Source organism: Heloderma suspectum, chromosome 5 (assembly GCF_057233095.1).
Source record: "Heloderma suspectum isolate Gila_16-S chromosome 5, 16-S_ref, whole genome shotgun sequence".
In the NCBI taxonomy this organism is placed as follows: domain Eukaryota; kingdom Metazoa; phylum Chordata; class Lepidosauria; order Squamata; family Helodermatidae; genus Heloderma; species Heloderma suspectum.
The window spans coordinates 176,099,448-176,116,977 of NC_139462.1; the positions used below are offsets into that span (position 1 = coordinate 176,099,448).

General features: G+C 44.1%; 2 protein-coding genes across 6 annotated transcripts in view; one reads left to right on the plus strand and one right to left on the minus strand.

Annotated features, from left to right (window-relative positions):
- Positions 1–2,938, minus strand: part of OXNAD1 (oxidoreductase NAD binding domain containing 1) — a 29,871-nt gene extending 26,933 nt beyond the window's left edge. For 3 of the 5 annotated variants that reach the window (XM_084858433.1, XM_084858431.1, XM_084858435.1), the window contains exon 1: positions 2,815–2,938. The gene's annotated coding sequence lies outside the window, so the exon portion shown is untranslated. Of the gene's footprint in view, positions 1–2,448 lie in introns of all 5 variants that reach the window. The other 2 variants (XM_084858434.1, XM_084858432.1) reach the window with 1 other exon arrangement.
- Positions 2,939–3,599: 661 nt separating this feature from the next.
- On the plus strand, positions 3,600–15,789 carry DPH3 (diphthamide biosynthesis 3). Its single transcript, XM_084858437.1, has 3 exons — positions 3,600–3,867; positions 9,342–9,416; positions 11,548–15,789. Exons 1-3 carry the CDS (start codon positions 3,760–3,762, stop codon positions 11,611–11,613), a joined length of 249 nt encoding a protein of 82 aa, XP_084714563.1. The 5' UTR covers positions 3,600–3,759; the 3' UTR covers positions 11,614–15,789.
- Positions 15,790–17,530: the final 1,741 nt, after the last annotated feature.

Here is a 17,530-nt window from a genome sequence, read left to right on the forward strand (position 1 = left end):
AGTCACCCCATGAAGCTGATTGGTGGAAGATTCAGGACAGATAAAAGGAAGTACTTCTTCACACAGCACATAGTTAAGCTATGGAATTCGCTGCCACAGGATGTAGTGATGGCCACCAATTTTGATAGCTTTAAAAGGGGGTTGGACAAATTCCTGGAAGGGGAGGTTTACCAATGGCTACTAGTTCTGATGGCTATGTGCTACCTCCAGTACCAGAGGCAGTGAGCCTATGTACACCAGTTGCTGTGGAACATGGGTGGGAGGGCTCTGTTGCGGTCGTGTCCTGCTTGTGGGTTCCTGGTCAACAGCTGGTTCGTGGCCATGTGAACAGAATGCTGGACTAAATGAACCCTTGGTCAGATCCAGCATGGCTCTTATGTTCTCTTGTGTTTGAACTTACCTGACAATTTGGGGAAACAAAGTGAGGAGGAAACAGCTCATTAGCAGCTATGCTTGAGAAACCACTGAAAATGATCTGCCACTAGGCTGAACATGAGTACAACCTACTTTGAGTTCACATATCCAATATGTAACCCCTTAAGGGCCAGTGGTGGCTCCATTTGCTTAGAGCAGGGGTGGGAAACTCTGGCTCACTGGCCCTCCCAATCCAGCCCAAGGAATCTTCTCCTCAGCCCTATCTTCCCATGTACCTATCGGTCTTTTTTATTTTTATTTTTTAAAGAACAGCTTCCATTAGTGCCAATAGAAGCTTTTTTAAAAGCCAAATTGCTGCTTGGGGGGATGAATTGAGGGGGGAGGGGCACAGCTGAAGAAGAAAAGGTTAACCCTCCTCAGCTGCAAACACCCCCCTCTAAAAATCTCCCTCCACATGACAATTAGGCTTTTAAGAAAGCTTCTGTTGGTGTCAATGGAAGCCCCCCCCCCCCCGCCTTAGTTCTGTCAGGTGGGATGCAGGGCTGAAGAAGAGGAGAAACAGAGAAGGGGGAAAGAGTGTGGCATGGATATATAAAGGTGTGTGGGAGAAAGAGAGTATGTGGGTTAGCTCAGGCCCCACCCATGATTGGCATGCAGCCCCTGACAATTTCTCCAGAGGGAAGAAAACAGGTTTCCCACCTTTGGCCTTGAGAATTAGGAATTGTGTTCAGTTCTGCCTCTGCCATTATGAAGGCTGTGGGCAAATCACACTTTCAACTTTGGTTCTCCATTCTCCATCTGTGAAATGCAAACATTCTATAGGTCTAGCATTCTATTTCCAGAGAGAAGCTACTGGGAAGTGGGGCATGAAGGTAACAGCTCTCCCCTGATGTTTGTCCCCAGCATCTGATACTGAGAGATATACCGCCTCAACTATTTTAGCAGGGAATCATTGGCAGACCTATCCTCTGTGACTCTTATTTGTAAAGCCATCTAAAGCTAGTCACCATCTTATGGTAATGAGTGCCATACATTCATTATGGAATTGTGTGGGGCAAAGCACTTCCTCTTGTCTGTCCTGAACATACTACCAACCACTTTCATTGAGTACTTCCAAGTTTTAGTGTGATAAAAAGTGAGAAGTTCTCTTCATCCAGCATTGGCCTACCTCACAAGGTTATTGCAAGAGTGAACACAATAAAAGTCACAAAGTGCTTTATGAACAATGAATGGTGTATGGTTGAAGAACTCCAGAGTAACTTATAAGAACATCAACATTAGGCAGTACCAGAGAAGAGAGACAGGACTCCCTCATTCTTGGCTATGTGTAGCCAAGAATGATGAACTTGAGCACACTCCGGGAGAGAGCGGAGGACAGGAAAGACTGGCATGCTATGGTCCATGGGGTCACGAAGAGTCAGGCACGACTTAACGAGTGAACAACGGCAAGCCAAGAATGAGGGAGAAAATAATGTGTTGTGCCACTGAATACCAGTTTGGGGACGGGGCACCAGTAGGAGATGGCAACTGCCTTCATGCTCTGGTCAACTAGTGTGGAAAGCAAAATGTCAGACTAGGTGGAGAGCAAATTTTGTTGTAGCAGTTAGCGTCAGACCAGGAGCAAAGAGAACTGGGTTCAAATCCTCCACTCAGCTACAAAGCCCACTGGGTGACCTTGTACCAGCTACTCTCAATCTAACCCAGCTCACAAGGTTGTTGCGAGGACAAATTTTATTCTTAAAGATTTATATACTGCTTCCTATTTTAAAAATCCCAAAACAGTTTACAACGAATTATAAAACAAAGAATTCTAAAAGCGTATGGACTTGAGCACACTCCGGGAGAGTGCGCAGGACAGGAAGGCCTGGCGTGCTACGGTCCATGGGGTCATGAAGAGTCGGACACGACTGAACGACAACATTTAAACAGCGGTTGGGAAAAGCCAGGGTAAACGAGTACGTTGTTAATTGCTGAAAGCCCATTATCGTCTGTGTCTGGCCACTTGCAGAAGGGAGGTCATTCCAGGGAGGGGGCGCCATCACAAAATGGAGGAAGGGGGAGAAAGCCGCGCACCAAATAGGCCTTGGCCTGACCCAGCACGGCGCGCTTCATGTCATTGTAAGGCGGAGAAGAGGCGGCGCTGGCCCAAGAGCAATCCGAGCCGTGCTTATGCGGAAGCAAAGCCAGCGAAGTCCCTCTGGAAGGGGCCACTCCTGCGCCAACAGGCCCGAGAGGGTTGCCGCCTTTCGGTGGCAGAGACCAGCCGTTCCTTCCGCGGATCTCCCTTTTCTTTCAGGGCCGGCCGCTGCAGCCTTCCCCCTGGATGCGCGCACACGCCAGCCCCTCGGGGCCCAAGAGCAGAGGGGGCATTTATTTGTCCCGCAGGCTGACCGGCAGCCACCCCGGCGGCGGCTCCTCCGGCGAGGTCGCCAGGCCTACCTCAGCTCAGTCACGAGCAGCCGGCATCGGCCCCGCTCCTTCCTCCCCGGCGCTGCCGGCAAAACACACCGACATCTCGCGAAAGGCAGCGGAAACGGCCGCTAAGAGTCACGCGCACCGCCCCGGCCCTCATTTCGACACTTCCGGTCTATCGTGAGTTTCCGCGCCAACTTCCAACGCAAAACTATAGAGGGTTTAACCCTAGAAAGTCCAAGGGCGGGAGCGACGTCACTTCTACGTTCAGAGATTTATACGAATAAGATGTATCGCTCCTTATCTCGGCTGAGTCAAAACTGAAAGCTTCCGGTTTTTACCGGAAAACCAAACTATGTGCCGTTCTACATTGTCCTATCTCTATATGAGTTTTAAAAAGCTTAGGAGACACTCATGCGCACTTGTTGACATAGGCCCGTGCTGAAGCCACGCTTATGTTAACGAGCGCGCATGCGTCTTTTTTTTTTTTTTTCCCTGAGGTTGAGCAACGGGGCGAAGAAACCCCTCATACCTAGATTCTCATTGGTTTCTTTCTCGGCGCGTGACGTAGAACTGAAGGAGTGAGCCTAAGCTTCCCTTTACCCGCACAGCCCGCGTAGCCCACCCACAGCATGATTATCATAGAGGTTGGTAAAAGACTATACGGCGCTTCGGACGCATAGGCAGCCATTACAGGGTGCGTGTTTTTTACATGGACACCTAACTCTATGGCGTTCCCCCCTCTCGCTCATTGGCTGTGAGACGGCACGAGGAGGATGTTAACGTCATGCGTTACGTTTCCCCTGAAAGCTGATTGGCGTGGAGGTCGTGCGTGGCGTCAATCCGGAACAAAGATGGTGGCATGTGTTGTTGTTTTTTTTTTAAATTAATTAAACTGACGCTCGGCGGTTTAACACGGTGTGCTAGCAAGAGTTTGCTGTTCGTGAGGGAGACCGAGACTCGGGCTGCGGCATGTCCGTTTTCCACGATGAGGTGGAGATCGAGGACTTCGAGTACGATGAGGAAACGGAGACCTACAGCTATCCGTGCCCGTGTGGGGACCGCTTCCTCATCACGCGGGTAAGCGGGAGGGGGGCGGGTCGGCCGGTCCTTTCTGACTCGTGGGCCGAAATGGAGGAGCGAGGCTGCCGTGCTACGCACCCTTGTTGTTCAGTCGTTCAGTCGTGTCCGACTGTTCGTGACCCCATGGACCGTAGCACGCCAGGCCTTCCTGTCCTGCGCTCTCTCCCGGAGTGTGCTCAAGTTCATATTCATTGCATCGGTGATGCTACCTAGCCATCTCATCCTCTGCCGTCCCCTTCTCCTTTTGCCTTCAGTCTTTCCCAGCATCAGGGCCTTTTCCAGGGAGTTTTCTCTTCGCAGTAGGTGGCCAAAATATTTGAGCTTCAGTATCTGTCCTTCCAATGAGCAGTCAGGGTTGATTTCCTTTAGGATGGACTGATCTGACCTCCTTGCAGTCCAGGGGACTCGTAAGAGTCTTCTCCAGCACCACAGTTTGAAAGCATCAATTCTTCGGCGCTCAGCCTTCCTTATAGTCCAGCTCTCACAACCATACGTTGCTACTGGGAAAACCATAGCTTTGATGATGTGGACCTTTGTCGGCAAGGTGATGTCTCTGCTTCTTACTGTCTAGGCTGGCCATAGCTTTCCTCCCAAGGAGCAAGTGTCTTTTAATTTCATGGCTACAGTCACCGTCTGCGGTGATCTTGGAGCCCAAGAAAATACAATCTGTCACTGCTTCCATTTCTTCCCCTTCCATATGCCACGAAGTGATGGGGCCAGATGCCATGATCTTAGTATTTTTAATGTTGAGTTTCAAACCAGCTTTTGCACTTTCCACTTTCATCCTCAACAAGAGGCTCTATAGATCCTCTTCGCTTTCTGCCATTAGGGTGGTATCGTCTGCGTATCTGAGGTTGTTGATAGTTCTCCCAGCAATCTTAATTCCGACCTGCGATTCATCCAACCCAGTGTTTCTCATGATGTACTCTGCATATAAGTTAAATAAGCAGGGCGACAATATGCAGCCTTGTTGTACTCCTTTCCCAATTTGGAACCAGTTGGTTGTTCCATGTCCGATTCTTACTGTTGCTTCTTGACCCTCATACAGGTTTCTCAGGAGACAGGTAAGGTGGTCTGGTACTCCCATCTCTTTCAGAATTTGCCACAGTTTGTTGTGATCTGCACAATCAAAGGCTTTAGCGTAGTCCATGAATCAGAAATAGACGTTTTTCTGGAATTCTCTTGCTTTCTCCATGATGCAGCGAATGTTGGCAATTTGATCTCTAGTTCCTCTGCCTCTTCGAAACCCAGCTTGTACTTCCGCTAGTTCTCGGTTCACATGCTGCTGAAGCCTAGCTTGTAGGATTTTGAGCATAACCTTGCTGGCATGTGAAATGGGTGCAATTGTACGGTAGTTTGAACACTCTTTGGCATTGCCCCCCTTTGGAATTGGAATGTAAACTGACCTTTTCCAGTTTCGTGGCCACTGTTGAGTGTTGCAAATTTGTTGGCATATTGAGTGCAGCACTTTTAACAGCATCATCTTTTAGGATTTTAAATAGCTCAGCTGGAAGACTGTCATCTCTGCTAGCTTTGTTGTTAGTCATGCTTCCTAAGGCCCGCTTGACTTCACTCTCGAGGATGTCCCGCTCAAGTTCAGTGACCGCACTATCATGGCTATCAGGGACATTCAGATCTTTCCTGTATAGTTCTTCTGTGTATTCTTTTCACCTCTTCTTAATCTCATCTGCTTCTGTTCGGTCCCTGCCTTCTTTGTCCTTTATCATGCCCGTCTTTGCACAAAACGTTCTCTTGAGATCTCCGATTTTCTTGAAAAGATCTCTAGTCTTTCCCATTCTGTTGTTTTCCTCGATTTCTTTGCATTGTTCATTTAAGAAGGCCTTCTTGTCTCTCCTTGCCATTCTCTGGAACTCTGCATTCAGTTGGATATATCTTCCCCTTTCTCCCTTGCTTTTCGCTTCCCTTCTTTCTTCAGCTACTTGTAAAGCCTCACCAGACAGCCACTTGGCTTCCTTGCATTTCTTTTTCTTTGGGATGGATTTTGTTGCTGCCTCCTGAACAATGTTACGGGCCTCTGTCCATAGTTCCTCAGGCACTCTGTCTATCAAGTCTAATCCCTTAAACCTATTCCTCACCTCCACTGTATATTCATAAGGGATATGATTTAGGTCATACCTGAATGGTTTAGTGGTTTTCCCTACGTTCTTAAATTTCAGCCGAAATTTTGCAAGAAACAGCTCACGATCTGAGCCACAGTCAGCTCCAGGTCTTGTTTTTACTGACTGTATGGAGCTTCTCCATCTTTGGCTGCAAAGGACATAATCAATCTGATTTCGATATTGACCATCTGGTGATGTCCATGTGTAGAGTTGCCTCTTGTGCTGTTGGAAAAGAGTGTTTGCTATGATCAGCGTGTTCTCTTGGCAAAACTCTATTAGCCTTTGTCCTGCTTCATTTTGTAAACCAAGGCCATGCTTGCCTGTTATCCCGGTGATTTCTTGACCTCCTACTTTAGCATTCCAATCCCCTATGATGAAAAGGACATCTTTTTTTGGTGTTAGTTCTAGAAGGTGTTGTAGGTCTTCATAGAACCGATCAACCTCAGCTTCTTCGGCCTCAGTGGTTGGGGCATAGACTTGAATTACTGTGATGTTGAATGGTTTGCCTTGGATTCGTACTGAGATCATTCTATCGTTTTTGAGATTGTACCCCAGTACGGCTTTTCCCACGCTTTTGCTGACTATGAGTGCTACTCCATTTCTTCTAAGGGATTCTTGCCCACAGTAGTAGATATGATGGTCACCTGAATTAAATTTGCCCATACTTGTCCATTTTAGTTCGCTGATTCCCAAGATGTTGATGTTCAATCTTGCCATCTCATGTTTGACCACCTCCAGCTTATCTTGATTCATTGATCTGACATTCCAGGTTCCTAAACAATATTGTTCTTTACAGCATCGGACTTTCTTTTCACCACCAGACACATCCACAGCTGAGTGTCCTTTCGGCTTTGGCCCAGCCGCTTCACTGTTTCTGGTGCTACTTGGAAATACCCTCTGCTCTTCCCCAGTAGTATATTGGACACCTTCCGACCTGAGGGGCTCATCTTCCAGCGTCATATCTTTCAGCCTTGTGATACGTTCCATGGGGTTTTCTTGGCAAGAATACTGGAATGGGTTGCCATTTCCTTCTCCAGTGGACCACATTTTGTCAGAACTCTCTGCCATGACCTGTCCGTCCTGGGTGGCCCTGCATGGCATAGGTTATGGCTTCACTGAGTTACGCAAGCCCCTTCGCCACAACAAGGCAGTGATCCATGAAGGGGCTACGCACCCTTACCTGGGAGTAAATCTTGTTAGACTCGGTGGGACTTCTGAGTAAGCCTACGCAGGATTGCGCCTCTATTTGTAGTAATCTAGGAGACTCGGGGCATGGCTGCAGTCATCCGACCCTTGTCAGACATCTCCCCGGTCTCCGTGGCCCATGTGCCGCAGAGCCTTTGATACGTATACAAGAAAGGGCAGTACTTCTCACAGCGCATAAGCAAACTATGGAATTTGCCAGCACAAGAGTAGTACAGGCCACCAACAGGAACGACTTTAAAATGGGATTAGATGAATTAATGGAGGAGAAGGCTACCAGTGGCTACCAGTCATGATGGCTATATATTACCTACAGCAAGGGTGGAGAACCTCAGGCCCAGGGGCCATATATGGCCCTCCTGGGGTCCCAGTCTGGCCCTCCAGGGTTCCCCAGATGGCCATGCCCTGTAGCATTTTGCCACCACTCACTGATCATTTGGTGGTTTACCAGTTGTTGTGCAGTTTTTCCCCCATTCTAAAAGGACGGTATGCTTCTCCTAAGGTTTTCATTACTGGCAATAAGAGTGTTAAGGTAAAATATGCTGGTATTTTGGCATCAACCTTTTTGCCTCCCCGCTTTGCCTTAGGCCCTGCTCACTGCTGGAATGTTGCCCCTGAGAGCTTCTCCAAAATGGAATTTGGCCTTTGGGCTAAAAAAAGTTCAACACTCCGACCTACAGGATCAGAGACAGTTTGTCTCTGAATAATACTAGTTGTTAGGGAACACAAGCAGGAAGGCGCTATTGCACTCATGTCATGCTTGTGGGCTTCCCATAGGCATCTGGTAGGCCACTGTGCAAACAGAATGCTGGACTAGATAGGCTTTTGGTCTGATCTACCATGGTCTTCTGTTCTTACGTTTTTATGTGAACCTTTTGATACTTATTTTTGGGGAAGGAGAGAAGTGGTACTGGCTGAAATTCCTTTTTCTGCACAATTGTCAATGGTACAGGAAACTTTCTTCATTGTTTTTGTTTATCTAATACATTTGTTCTGTATTTCCTCCCAGTTAAGATGCACAAAGCTATAACATTTCATACAGAATTGTCATGAAAACAACACAATCACAATACAATAAAAATGCCACTTAAAGTCAAATTCTTCTTTCCCCCAACACACAACCACCAACACACAAATAGCAGAAAACAAACAAAAATTTGGGCTTGCATATTCAAATTGTGCCCAGCACGCACTGCAACTCACTGTGGCTTAAATAACCCATGGTGAACCACAGTGTGTCATGTGAACCGGCTTGCTATCTCAGCACTGGCATAATTAGATTATGAGACCCAAGGGACAGGACTATTAACATTTAGAAAAACTTTTGTAAACAGCTTTGAACCCATGGGGTAGAATGGGATATAAACCAAATAAATAATTCAGGCCATGAGGCAAGCAACAGATAATAAACAGCATCTGCATTTTGGACAATTAAAGTGTTTGAACTGTATTTGAGGACAGCCCCATGTAGATCATGTTATGATAATCTAAACTGGAGGATACCAGTATATATGTGTAGTAGTGGCAAGATCCTTCTTCTCCAGGAGATGGCACAGCTGACACATTGGGTGAAACTAAAAGAAAAGAAAACACTATGGATGACATCTGCTAACCTGGAGTAATGCTGGATTCAGGAGTACCTCTGAACTGCACACACAGTCCTTAGCAAAAACATTTGAATCTGGTGGTAACTTTAGTTGTAGGCTGTTTCCTCCGAGGTTGGTACTCCTGTTTTATCCCATCCCTGTTTTATTTTTTAAAAAACATTTATGTTCCATTCTTTACCCTACTTAAGATTTCACAGTGGTGTACAACAGTTGTATCGTAGAACAAATATAATAATAAAACAAGTAAAATTACAACAAATTAAAATGCTGGAGTAAATGCGAACATTTTTGCCTGGCACAGAAAATAGTACAATATACGCACTTGCTCTTCTATGCATACCCACTTCTCTGTCTCTTGGGTCCAAGCATTGACAGGAGGGTTGAAATTAACGATACTCCATAAAAGACCAGGAAGTGCTCAGCTCCTTCAAGAGCGATTGGTGAAGGAGGTTTAGATTTGGTCTCATTTTCCTCACAGATTCCATGGCTAGGTATGGCTTTGCCTTGTCCAGAGGATGATAGCTCTTGTCTTACATTGCAGGAAGATCTGGAAAATGGTGAAGACGTGGCCACTTGTCCAAGCTGTTCGCTCATAGTAAAAGTCATCTATGACAAGGTGAGGAGTGGGCAGGAGCAGGTGTGGTGCTTGCCTTGAGCTATGTTCTAGGGAAAGTGGCTTATTTTTTTCCTTTTGCACACTTGTACGCATTGTAAAGTATTACCAGAATTTACTGCATCTCTTGTGGTGCTCTAGAAGTTTTTAATAATGTGATGCTACAGCAAATGTACAGTTTATGTATTCAATTCATGTTTCATGCTGTACCTTTTAGGAAGTGGTCTTCCTTCCCATTTAGTTCCCATTGAAATCCATGGGACATAAGTTAGCCATGACTAACTTTTCACATTGATTTCAATGGGACCCAAGGGTGAGTAACTTAATCTGAATCCAACCCATTGTCTTTAGTTTTCGCTCTAATATGGCTTATTCTCTATTGTATCTTAGCACACATCTCACCTTACCTTCTGAGCATTTGCTGAAAATGTTTGCTTTCAAAAACACATAACATAACTTCGTCCCTAAAATTCCATAGCCCTCTTCTTGCTGTTACAGAGTAACACAGCTTCTCTGTAGAATTTGATATTTTTGTACAGGGGTACATGGTTTATATTCTTTTTTTTCCTCCCAGAAGAAGGCTGCATTGTCAAATGAAGTGGATCTCTCCAAAGCAATTTATGGATGGCCATATTTAAGCTTTGGAAAGTCTTTACATGGATGAAAGTCTCAATGTACATCCTAAGCATACTTACTTAGGTTCCATTGAAGCAGGTCTGATTGAACTTGGTGGGACTTAATTCTAAGTCAACATGCTAGAACTGCACTGAAGTCTGTTAATAAAAGTATGTATCATTGCCTATGGCAATATAGGTTGAGTAGAAGGTGGCCAACATATGGACTTGGCCTCTGAAAATTCTTCTTATTTCCAAATACCAACAAGCTCATTTCAGTGGAAGAAAGACATGTATAATACCTGGAACAGGATTACTTTAAGATAAGTGAGTTCTTGCATAAATGTCAAATAATTAGACAGCAGGTTATCTAAACGCCCACTGTAGTCCAACCCTGAAGTACAAAGTGGATATATGACTGCTTCAGTTATTACCGCCATCAATATTTTCTCCACTGGTGTATTTTACCGACCATTCACCTGACAGTATTGAAATGGGGCTTGTTGTGATGTGTTATGACAACAGCCACCATTTTAATGCAAGCAACAGAGGTTGAAAAAAGCAGCTGGTATTATTGGTAGAACCAGTGGCAGGCAGTTTACCCCCTCCTCGCTTTGTTCTTGCCCTAGCCCACTTGATGTTCAGCAGATGGGTACAATAACAGGGAAAGAGGGATGCATTTTTAATCTGCAAGGCTGAACTAATGTTGTACTTCTCCTGAAATTAAGATGTTCTTTATATCCAACCCTGTGCATGCTTATGTGGAAGTCAGTCTCATGGAGTTCAGTGAGACTTAATCCCAATAACGGTGCCATCCTGTCGCCACTAGAGAGCATCTAGATGGCCACAGGATTTTTCAGTTCCCAGAAACCTGACTCCCTGCCCCCTCCCCTGCCCCTCATAGGCAGCATGGTTCATCCTTGGCTCTGCACTCATAAGAGCAACGTGTGGCAGCAGAAAAGGGGGCATTCCTGGGGCGGGGGGACTTCTGAAACACAGTTGCGATACTTCCTATGCGCCATCCGACCTCGCCCCCAATGCACCCTAGCTAGACAGCCAAGATTGGCCATCTAGCTGCCAATGCAAGGTGGTCAGAGCATGGAGGAGAATATCCCCTCCGCACTCTGCCCAGTCTGCATTAGATAGTTGGCCACCTCCGAGTTTGGAGGCAGCCAGCTATCCCCATAGGATTGTGCCCTAAGTGTGTTGTATGCAACCACACACTCAGATTTTTCAAAACTTCCACTTTGGTCAGAGGCTGTTCTGTTGTAATGGGGAGAGGTTGTGGTTGGCAAAGATTTTAAAGAGATTAAAGAGAAACACAGCCTTTTCTGGCAGTTGTTTCTGTATTATAGTAATATTTACATATTAAACAGATGTTTACATCTTATTAGAGCCAGTCTTACATTAATAAATAAATGTAATAATTTTGGGAGCAGCAGGATTTCATCACAAAGCTCATTCTTCTGATTGATGGGGTTGGTAGAAATATATGAATGTATTTTTTTTTCTTATTTCAGGAACAGTTTATGTGTGGCGAAAAAGTGTCGGCACCAACAACGAACAAGGAACTTGTTAGATGCTGACACTTGTTTGATAAACTTTGCTGATCTTGAAAAATGTTGTGGCAGTATTTAGGCAGAAGACACAAGGACTGCTTCAGTAGTTTAAGAGAAAACAGATGTGTTTGCATGAGAAGACAAATATTTAATAATATTTAAAGAATCAGAGTAATTTTTCAAGTGTGAGATCGAAAATAGTGGCAGTCCACAAGTATGAAGATGTGTGAGTGTTTATTCCGAATCTAGCAAATACTTGGAAACTATCACTGGTTCTTGTACTCTTGGATTCTCCATGGCAATATGCAAAATGTGAATTACTCGGCCCTGTATTTAGAGCAAGAAGACTTTGTTGCGTACTGCTCTTTTCCCCCCTGAAGAGTGGTCTGTGTCACAGGGCAGATTTGCTGAAATCAAGCTTGTTCCATTTCTATTGTTGATCTTCCCTTTTGTACAAAGTTGCACCATGCCAAGCTGTTTTACCTAGACAAAACCTTATTTTGACAGTGCCATTTGCCTTAAGTTTAAGCAGGCATAATTATGTATAAAATTGAGGTGTTAGTCCTTATATCTGCCATATCAGCTACTGTTTTTAAAGATCCAGTTACTTCCATCTTCTCAAATACGTATCTGAAAACATTATCACTGCCTGGCTTACTCAGTTTGTAACTGAGCTTTTCAGGTGGATTTGCAATTTCAGGATGTGATTCCGGTAGCGCTTTGTAAGGTGGATATTTATAGTAGTTCTGAGTGGGGAAAATAAGTTTCTATTCTACCTTAATGGTTTTTGTTTTAGAAATAACTTATACAAAACTCAATCCAGTCTGTTTTTCCTGGACTCTCTCCATTCAGGCAACATGTTCTAAAATGATTAGTTATGACCATACAACTACAGATCATTCAGGCTAACAATTTAATATTAATTTCTAATCTTGGAATTTATGAACAAGCACATTTCATTTTGATTGGTCTTCACTGGTAACCTGCTACTGGAGTTCAGGGCGCAATCCTATGGCTGCTAGACAGTGGCTAGACGGCCATAGGATTGGTTGGTTTCCAGGAAATGACGTCGGAGCCCACGCTCCAAGTTCAGTTCCTGGAGAACGACCTTCCCACCCCTGCCACCTTGTAGGCAGCGCAGATCGTCCCCATGCTCATAAGAGCAGCATGGAGTGGGGGGAAGAGGGCATTCCCAGGAGCGGGGCAGGGAGTTCGTAAGTGCTGGTACGACACTTCCTATATGTCGTCCGGCCTCCCCATCCCCGCTCCGATGTCCTGCAGCCAGACAGCTGAAATCGGCCATCTAGCCGCAAATGCAGGGCGGCTGGAATGCAGAGGAGAGGATCCCTTCCACGTTCCTCCCGCCGTGCATTGGATAGGCAGTCGCCTCTGAGTTCGGAGACGGCTGTCTATCTGCATAGGATTGCTCCCTTAGAGTATTTAAAACCAAGCAATCTATTTAACTTGTAACTGAACACAGTGACAGTATGCATTTCTAAGACTTTTGAGATTTACTTTTGTTCAACAATTTATTGTCGATGCTTTTCATTGTTGTTGAAATCCATGTGTTGCAGTTGCTTTTGGTGGCCAACAGGTGGCACTGAAATACTGTGTTCACGTCAAAGTTTGTAGACGGGTATATATTTTTTAAAAAATTACAAATATTTATTTTGCACTTTAACTTAAGATTAAGTTCTCATTCTTCCAGTAGGCAATATTCTAGGGATAGGTTTGAACAGAAAGTCTGGTTTTGTAAAATCTTGCATTGCACTTTTCTCCAACCGTAAAATTATAGAGTCTCTTCTAAGTCAATCACCAGAATAACTATTGCATCATCAGGCAAATATTTGAGGGGAAAAACTAAAGAACACTTAATGTGATTTAAATGTTAAATTATGTAGAATTTATTAGAATACTTGTAAAAGATTTAAAACAGTAGCATGTACTTCCCTTACATTTTTTTTTTTAATTCAAGAAGTCGAATCAAAGGAATTGAAAACTATTGACACACTAAGGATGCAATCTTATACCAAGTAACTTGAGAGTAAGCTGCATTCAATGCCATGGAACTTACTTTTGAGTAGAAATATGCTGAAAACCACTCATCTATTTCAACACTGTTCAATTTTCTTCCACTAAGATTGTTGGGGCACCTTCAGTTCGTACTTATTAGTTTCATTTAACACTGAGACATATATGTATTTCAATAACATATATGTATTCTGTAATATACTTTTTAGTTGCAACATTAATTACAACTATGAAACTGCCAAGCTTGCCATAATAATGTATTTGCAATTGGCATCCATTCATTGTTACTAATGAATGATATGGAAAAATTTGCCACCCTACATCACTGATAAGTAGTTTTGTTGTTCAGTCGTTAAGTTGTGTCCGACTCTTGGTGACCCCATGGACCATAGCACGCCAGGCCTTCGTGTCCTGCTCTCTCTCCCGGAGCCTGCTCAAGTCCATATTCATTGCATCGGTGATGCTATCCAGCCATCTCATCCTCTGCCGTCCCCTTCTCCTTTTGCCTTCAGTCTTAACTAGAGATGCCGGTGAACTGACCATAATATTTATTTATAAAGAACCTAAAATTAATTGGTACAAGAAAATAATCCAAAAGAACTCCAGATTCTGTGGGTTATGAAGGAAAGTTGGTTCATTTTAGGTTGGCTTCCAAACCTTCTGGCCTTTCAACATGATCCAAATGGGGCTAGGCCTTGTATGAGGCAATGACATCGCAAAGTACCAGAGACTACATACCTCAGATCCTATCAGACTACATACACACTTCATGGCAGAAATTGGACTCTATGCTGTTTTCCTATCCTCTTTGAAACTGACAGGCAGCAGTAAGCAGGCCCCATGGTGAATAGTGATGTGACATGTATAACCCTGAGGGCCGGATATGCTTGTCTACCTGTAAGTGCTGTTGCTACCTGTAAGTATGAACTGCCCCAGAAGTCATGTATGAGATTGTTTGAAAGTGTTCCCATTTCAAAAACTCCCTCTGTGGGGAAAGCCTACATATTATAGTAAAGGCTAGAAGCCTAGTAGTATTTATTATTGACTGTATATACACCTCCAGAGGAGTAAATGAAGATAATTATTACTCCACCTGGCACAGAGCAATAAAACTATTAATATTCTGAAATGCTGATTGTGAATCAGCTTCCTTGTATAAGAATCCTCATCAGTGGAAGCATTTTATCAGCGCTAATGACTTATGTAGATGATCCTTTGCTACAGTGATATGGAAGAAACTGTATAGAAAACTTTCATGCCCCACAGTTATTAGAACTTCTGCTGATGTTTGCACTGTTGCTAGGCCAGGGTTTAGTTATAATGCATTTTAGCCAATAGGCTTAGGCATATCATATATACTTTGTCCATCGATTCTAACTTATGATACTATGTTAATAGACTATTCTCTGAGAGCTGGCCCTTATGAAGGCGAAATGGTACATGGCACTATCCATTTAGAAGGAGTTATCAGCAGATTGGGGTTTGTAAATGTACAATAAAGCTTTAGGGGGAAAACCCCTAAAGGTGAGAACCCCCAGAAACAGCTAAATGAGGACTGGGCATACATAGTGTTCACAGAATGCTGGCTGACTATTGAAGAAGGGAAAAAATGTCAAACCAGGAGTCAAGTATCTTGGAAGACAGCATGACTGGAGCCCTGAACAGAGACATGCCACACTGCAAGATGCATATGAATATGAGCACCATTTGGTGGGTTACAATTCAACAACAAAAATTAAATAAACATGGCTGCGTTTTGTCTCACTATTTCCTTCTCATCCCCAAACCATACAACAGGGATGGGGAATCTGTGGTCCTCTAGATGTTAGACTGCAACTCTAATTCCAATAGCTCCCAGAGCTGATGGGAGTTGCAGTCAACTAACATCTGGAGGGTCACATGTTCCCACTCCTGCCATGTACCATGCTGCCCCATTATGAGTTCTGGAGGACCAGGTTGTGTCAGTCTGTCCAAGAAACATTGCTGCGTATGGGATGTATGTTTTCCTTCAAATAAAGTATTAGTCTTGCATTCTTAAATGGTTATCCTTCAAACAGCCAGCTTGAATTGAGGAATAATGTACTTTGTAGGAAAGTTTGGTTTTCACAACTGCAGAACATAGCACTTGAATTGCCAGTGTATGAAATGTAACTTCTCAATAAAAAATATAGTAAAATGAAAAACAGGACCATGAAAAGAAGACTGTTCCATGAGAAACCTGTGGAAAAGTAGAAGATGTTTAGGATCTAACTCGTATATGCTTGAATTGTTGGCCTTCCTGCATCCTTATCTTTCTCATGGGTCGGGCTGACTTCCAGTTAACACATCCAGGAGTAATCAATCTGGTAGTATGACATCACATGGCAAGAGCATACCAGATTTTTTTTTATTAGGACAATAGGGGACCCATATTTTAAGTACTGGTTATGTTCATATGAACAACAGAAAACCCTGCTATGTACTTCTGTCGCTAAGCACTTAAAAGCTGTACTGTTTATAGATGGAATATTCCCTGTTCTCTGCTACACACACTCTCCAGATTGTGTTCAGTGAAATAATGTGAGGATAACTCAAGTTCTCTCATTTGCTTTCTGGAGAGAAAGCAGGCTATGTCTATGGCAGGGGTGTAGGAACTCAGGCCTCTGGGCCAAATCCAGCCCTCTATATGCCCCCAGAAGGCTATGTCCCCTTTCCCTGGCTCCACCCAACAATTGTTTAGTGGCTTCCTGGCTTTTGTGCAGTTTTCCCCCATTCTAAAAGGTTGAAATGCCTCTCCAAAGGCTTTCTTACAGGCAGTAAGAGATTTAAGTTAAAATATCCTAGGGTGTGTGTGTGGCCCCACCAACCACTGGAATGTGCCCCAAGGGCTCCAAAATGGAATTTGCTCCTTTGGCTAAGGGCATCTCTGCATTTAAAGAAAAAACGCACATTCTTACCACGCTTTCTTCTTGTGAAGTCTTCACATTTACCATGGGCAGCTTTGTACAGCAACCAACAGCAAGCACACAATTTGTAATTGAAAACTTTCCCTCTTTGACAGTCCTCCATAATCGTCAATGAAACAGTGCCGTCTAGTGGAAGTTTAATAGTGCAACACTGACTTTACACACAGGATAACTCACGATCTCCCACGATAGTTTAAAATAGTTAATTTTCTCTGGATCTTTTAAAGGCAATATTACTGGGGGGAAGACACAGGATCTGTCCTGGAGGTTGACGAGATCATGTAAAGGACCTGCAAACTTCTGTGAGTGGCCAATCACGAGTGCAATAAATTACTCATGTGAAGCTCTGAGAGCAGTATGGTATACAGAGACAACCTGAGGGGGTGAATTGGGTGCTACTTTAGCAGTGCTCAGAAGAACATGCTACTTAAGGCATGTGCATGCACACATGGGTATGCATGTGCACAAACATTCATTTAAAAGATGAAAAATTTAAAAGATTCATTTAGTTTTAACTCAGGAAGACTTCAGGCATTATGGCTTCTGCACAGAAATTGCTTGGAAAAGTCTCAGGTGGCAGCTGGTAAGGAAAGCAACTGGGGGTAGCCTGGAAAATACCAATCGGGCCAAATCAATCATTTTGTCACATGAGGCAGAGCAGCAAATGCATCCCAATACCAAGTCAAGGTGCTTAGTACTCAAGGTCAGCCAAGTTATTTTGGCACCCAAGCTTGAACATACAATAAGCACCTCTCATCTCAATACAACTAAATAACGTGCTGCCCTTTCATGACACGACAATGCAAAATCAGCAGTCTGAAGTGGCAGCCTCACTGCCTAATAATAGGGACTTGCCATGAGATCAAGGCAAACTGTCCTGAGGTACTTCTATACACAAGGACTGGAGGCTGTACTGGTTTTCATGTGGAGACCATAATCAGCTGCCCTTAGTGAGACCAGACTCCCTG

What these genes read in the sequence shown, in the direction of transcription:
- DPH3 (XM_084858437.1), top strand. Translation starts at nt 3,760, where the DNA reads ATGTCCGTTTTCCACGATGAGGTGGAGATCGAGGACTTCGAGTACGAT. An exon ending in ACCGCTTCCTCATCACGCGG is followed by an intron (nt 3,868 to 9,341) that starts GTAAGCGGGAGG and finishes CTTACATTGCAG; the next exon opens with GAAGATCTGGAAAATGGTGA. An exon ending in TAAAAGTCATCTATGACAAG is followed by an intron (nt 9,417 to 11,547) that starts GTGAGGAGTGGG and finishes TTCTTATTTCAG; the next exon opens with GAACAGTTTATGTGTGGCGA.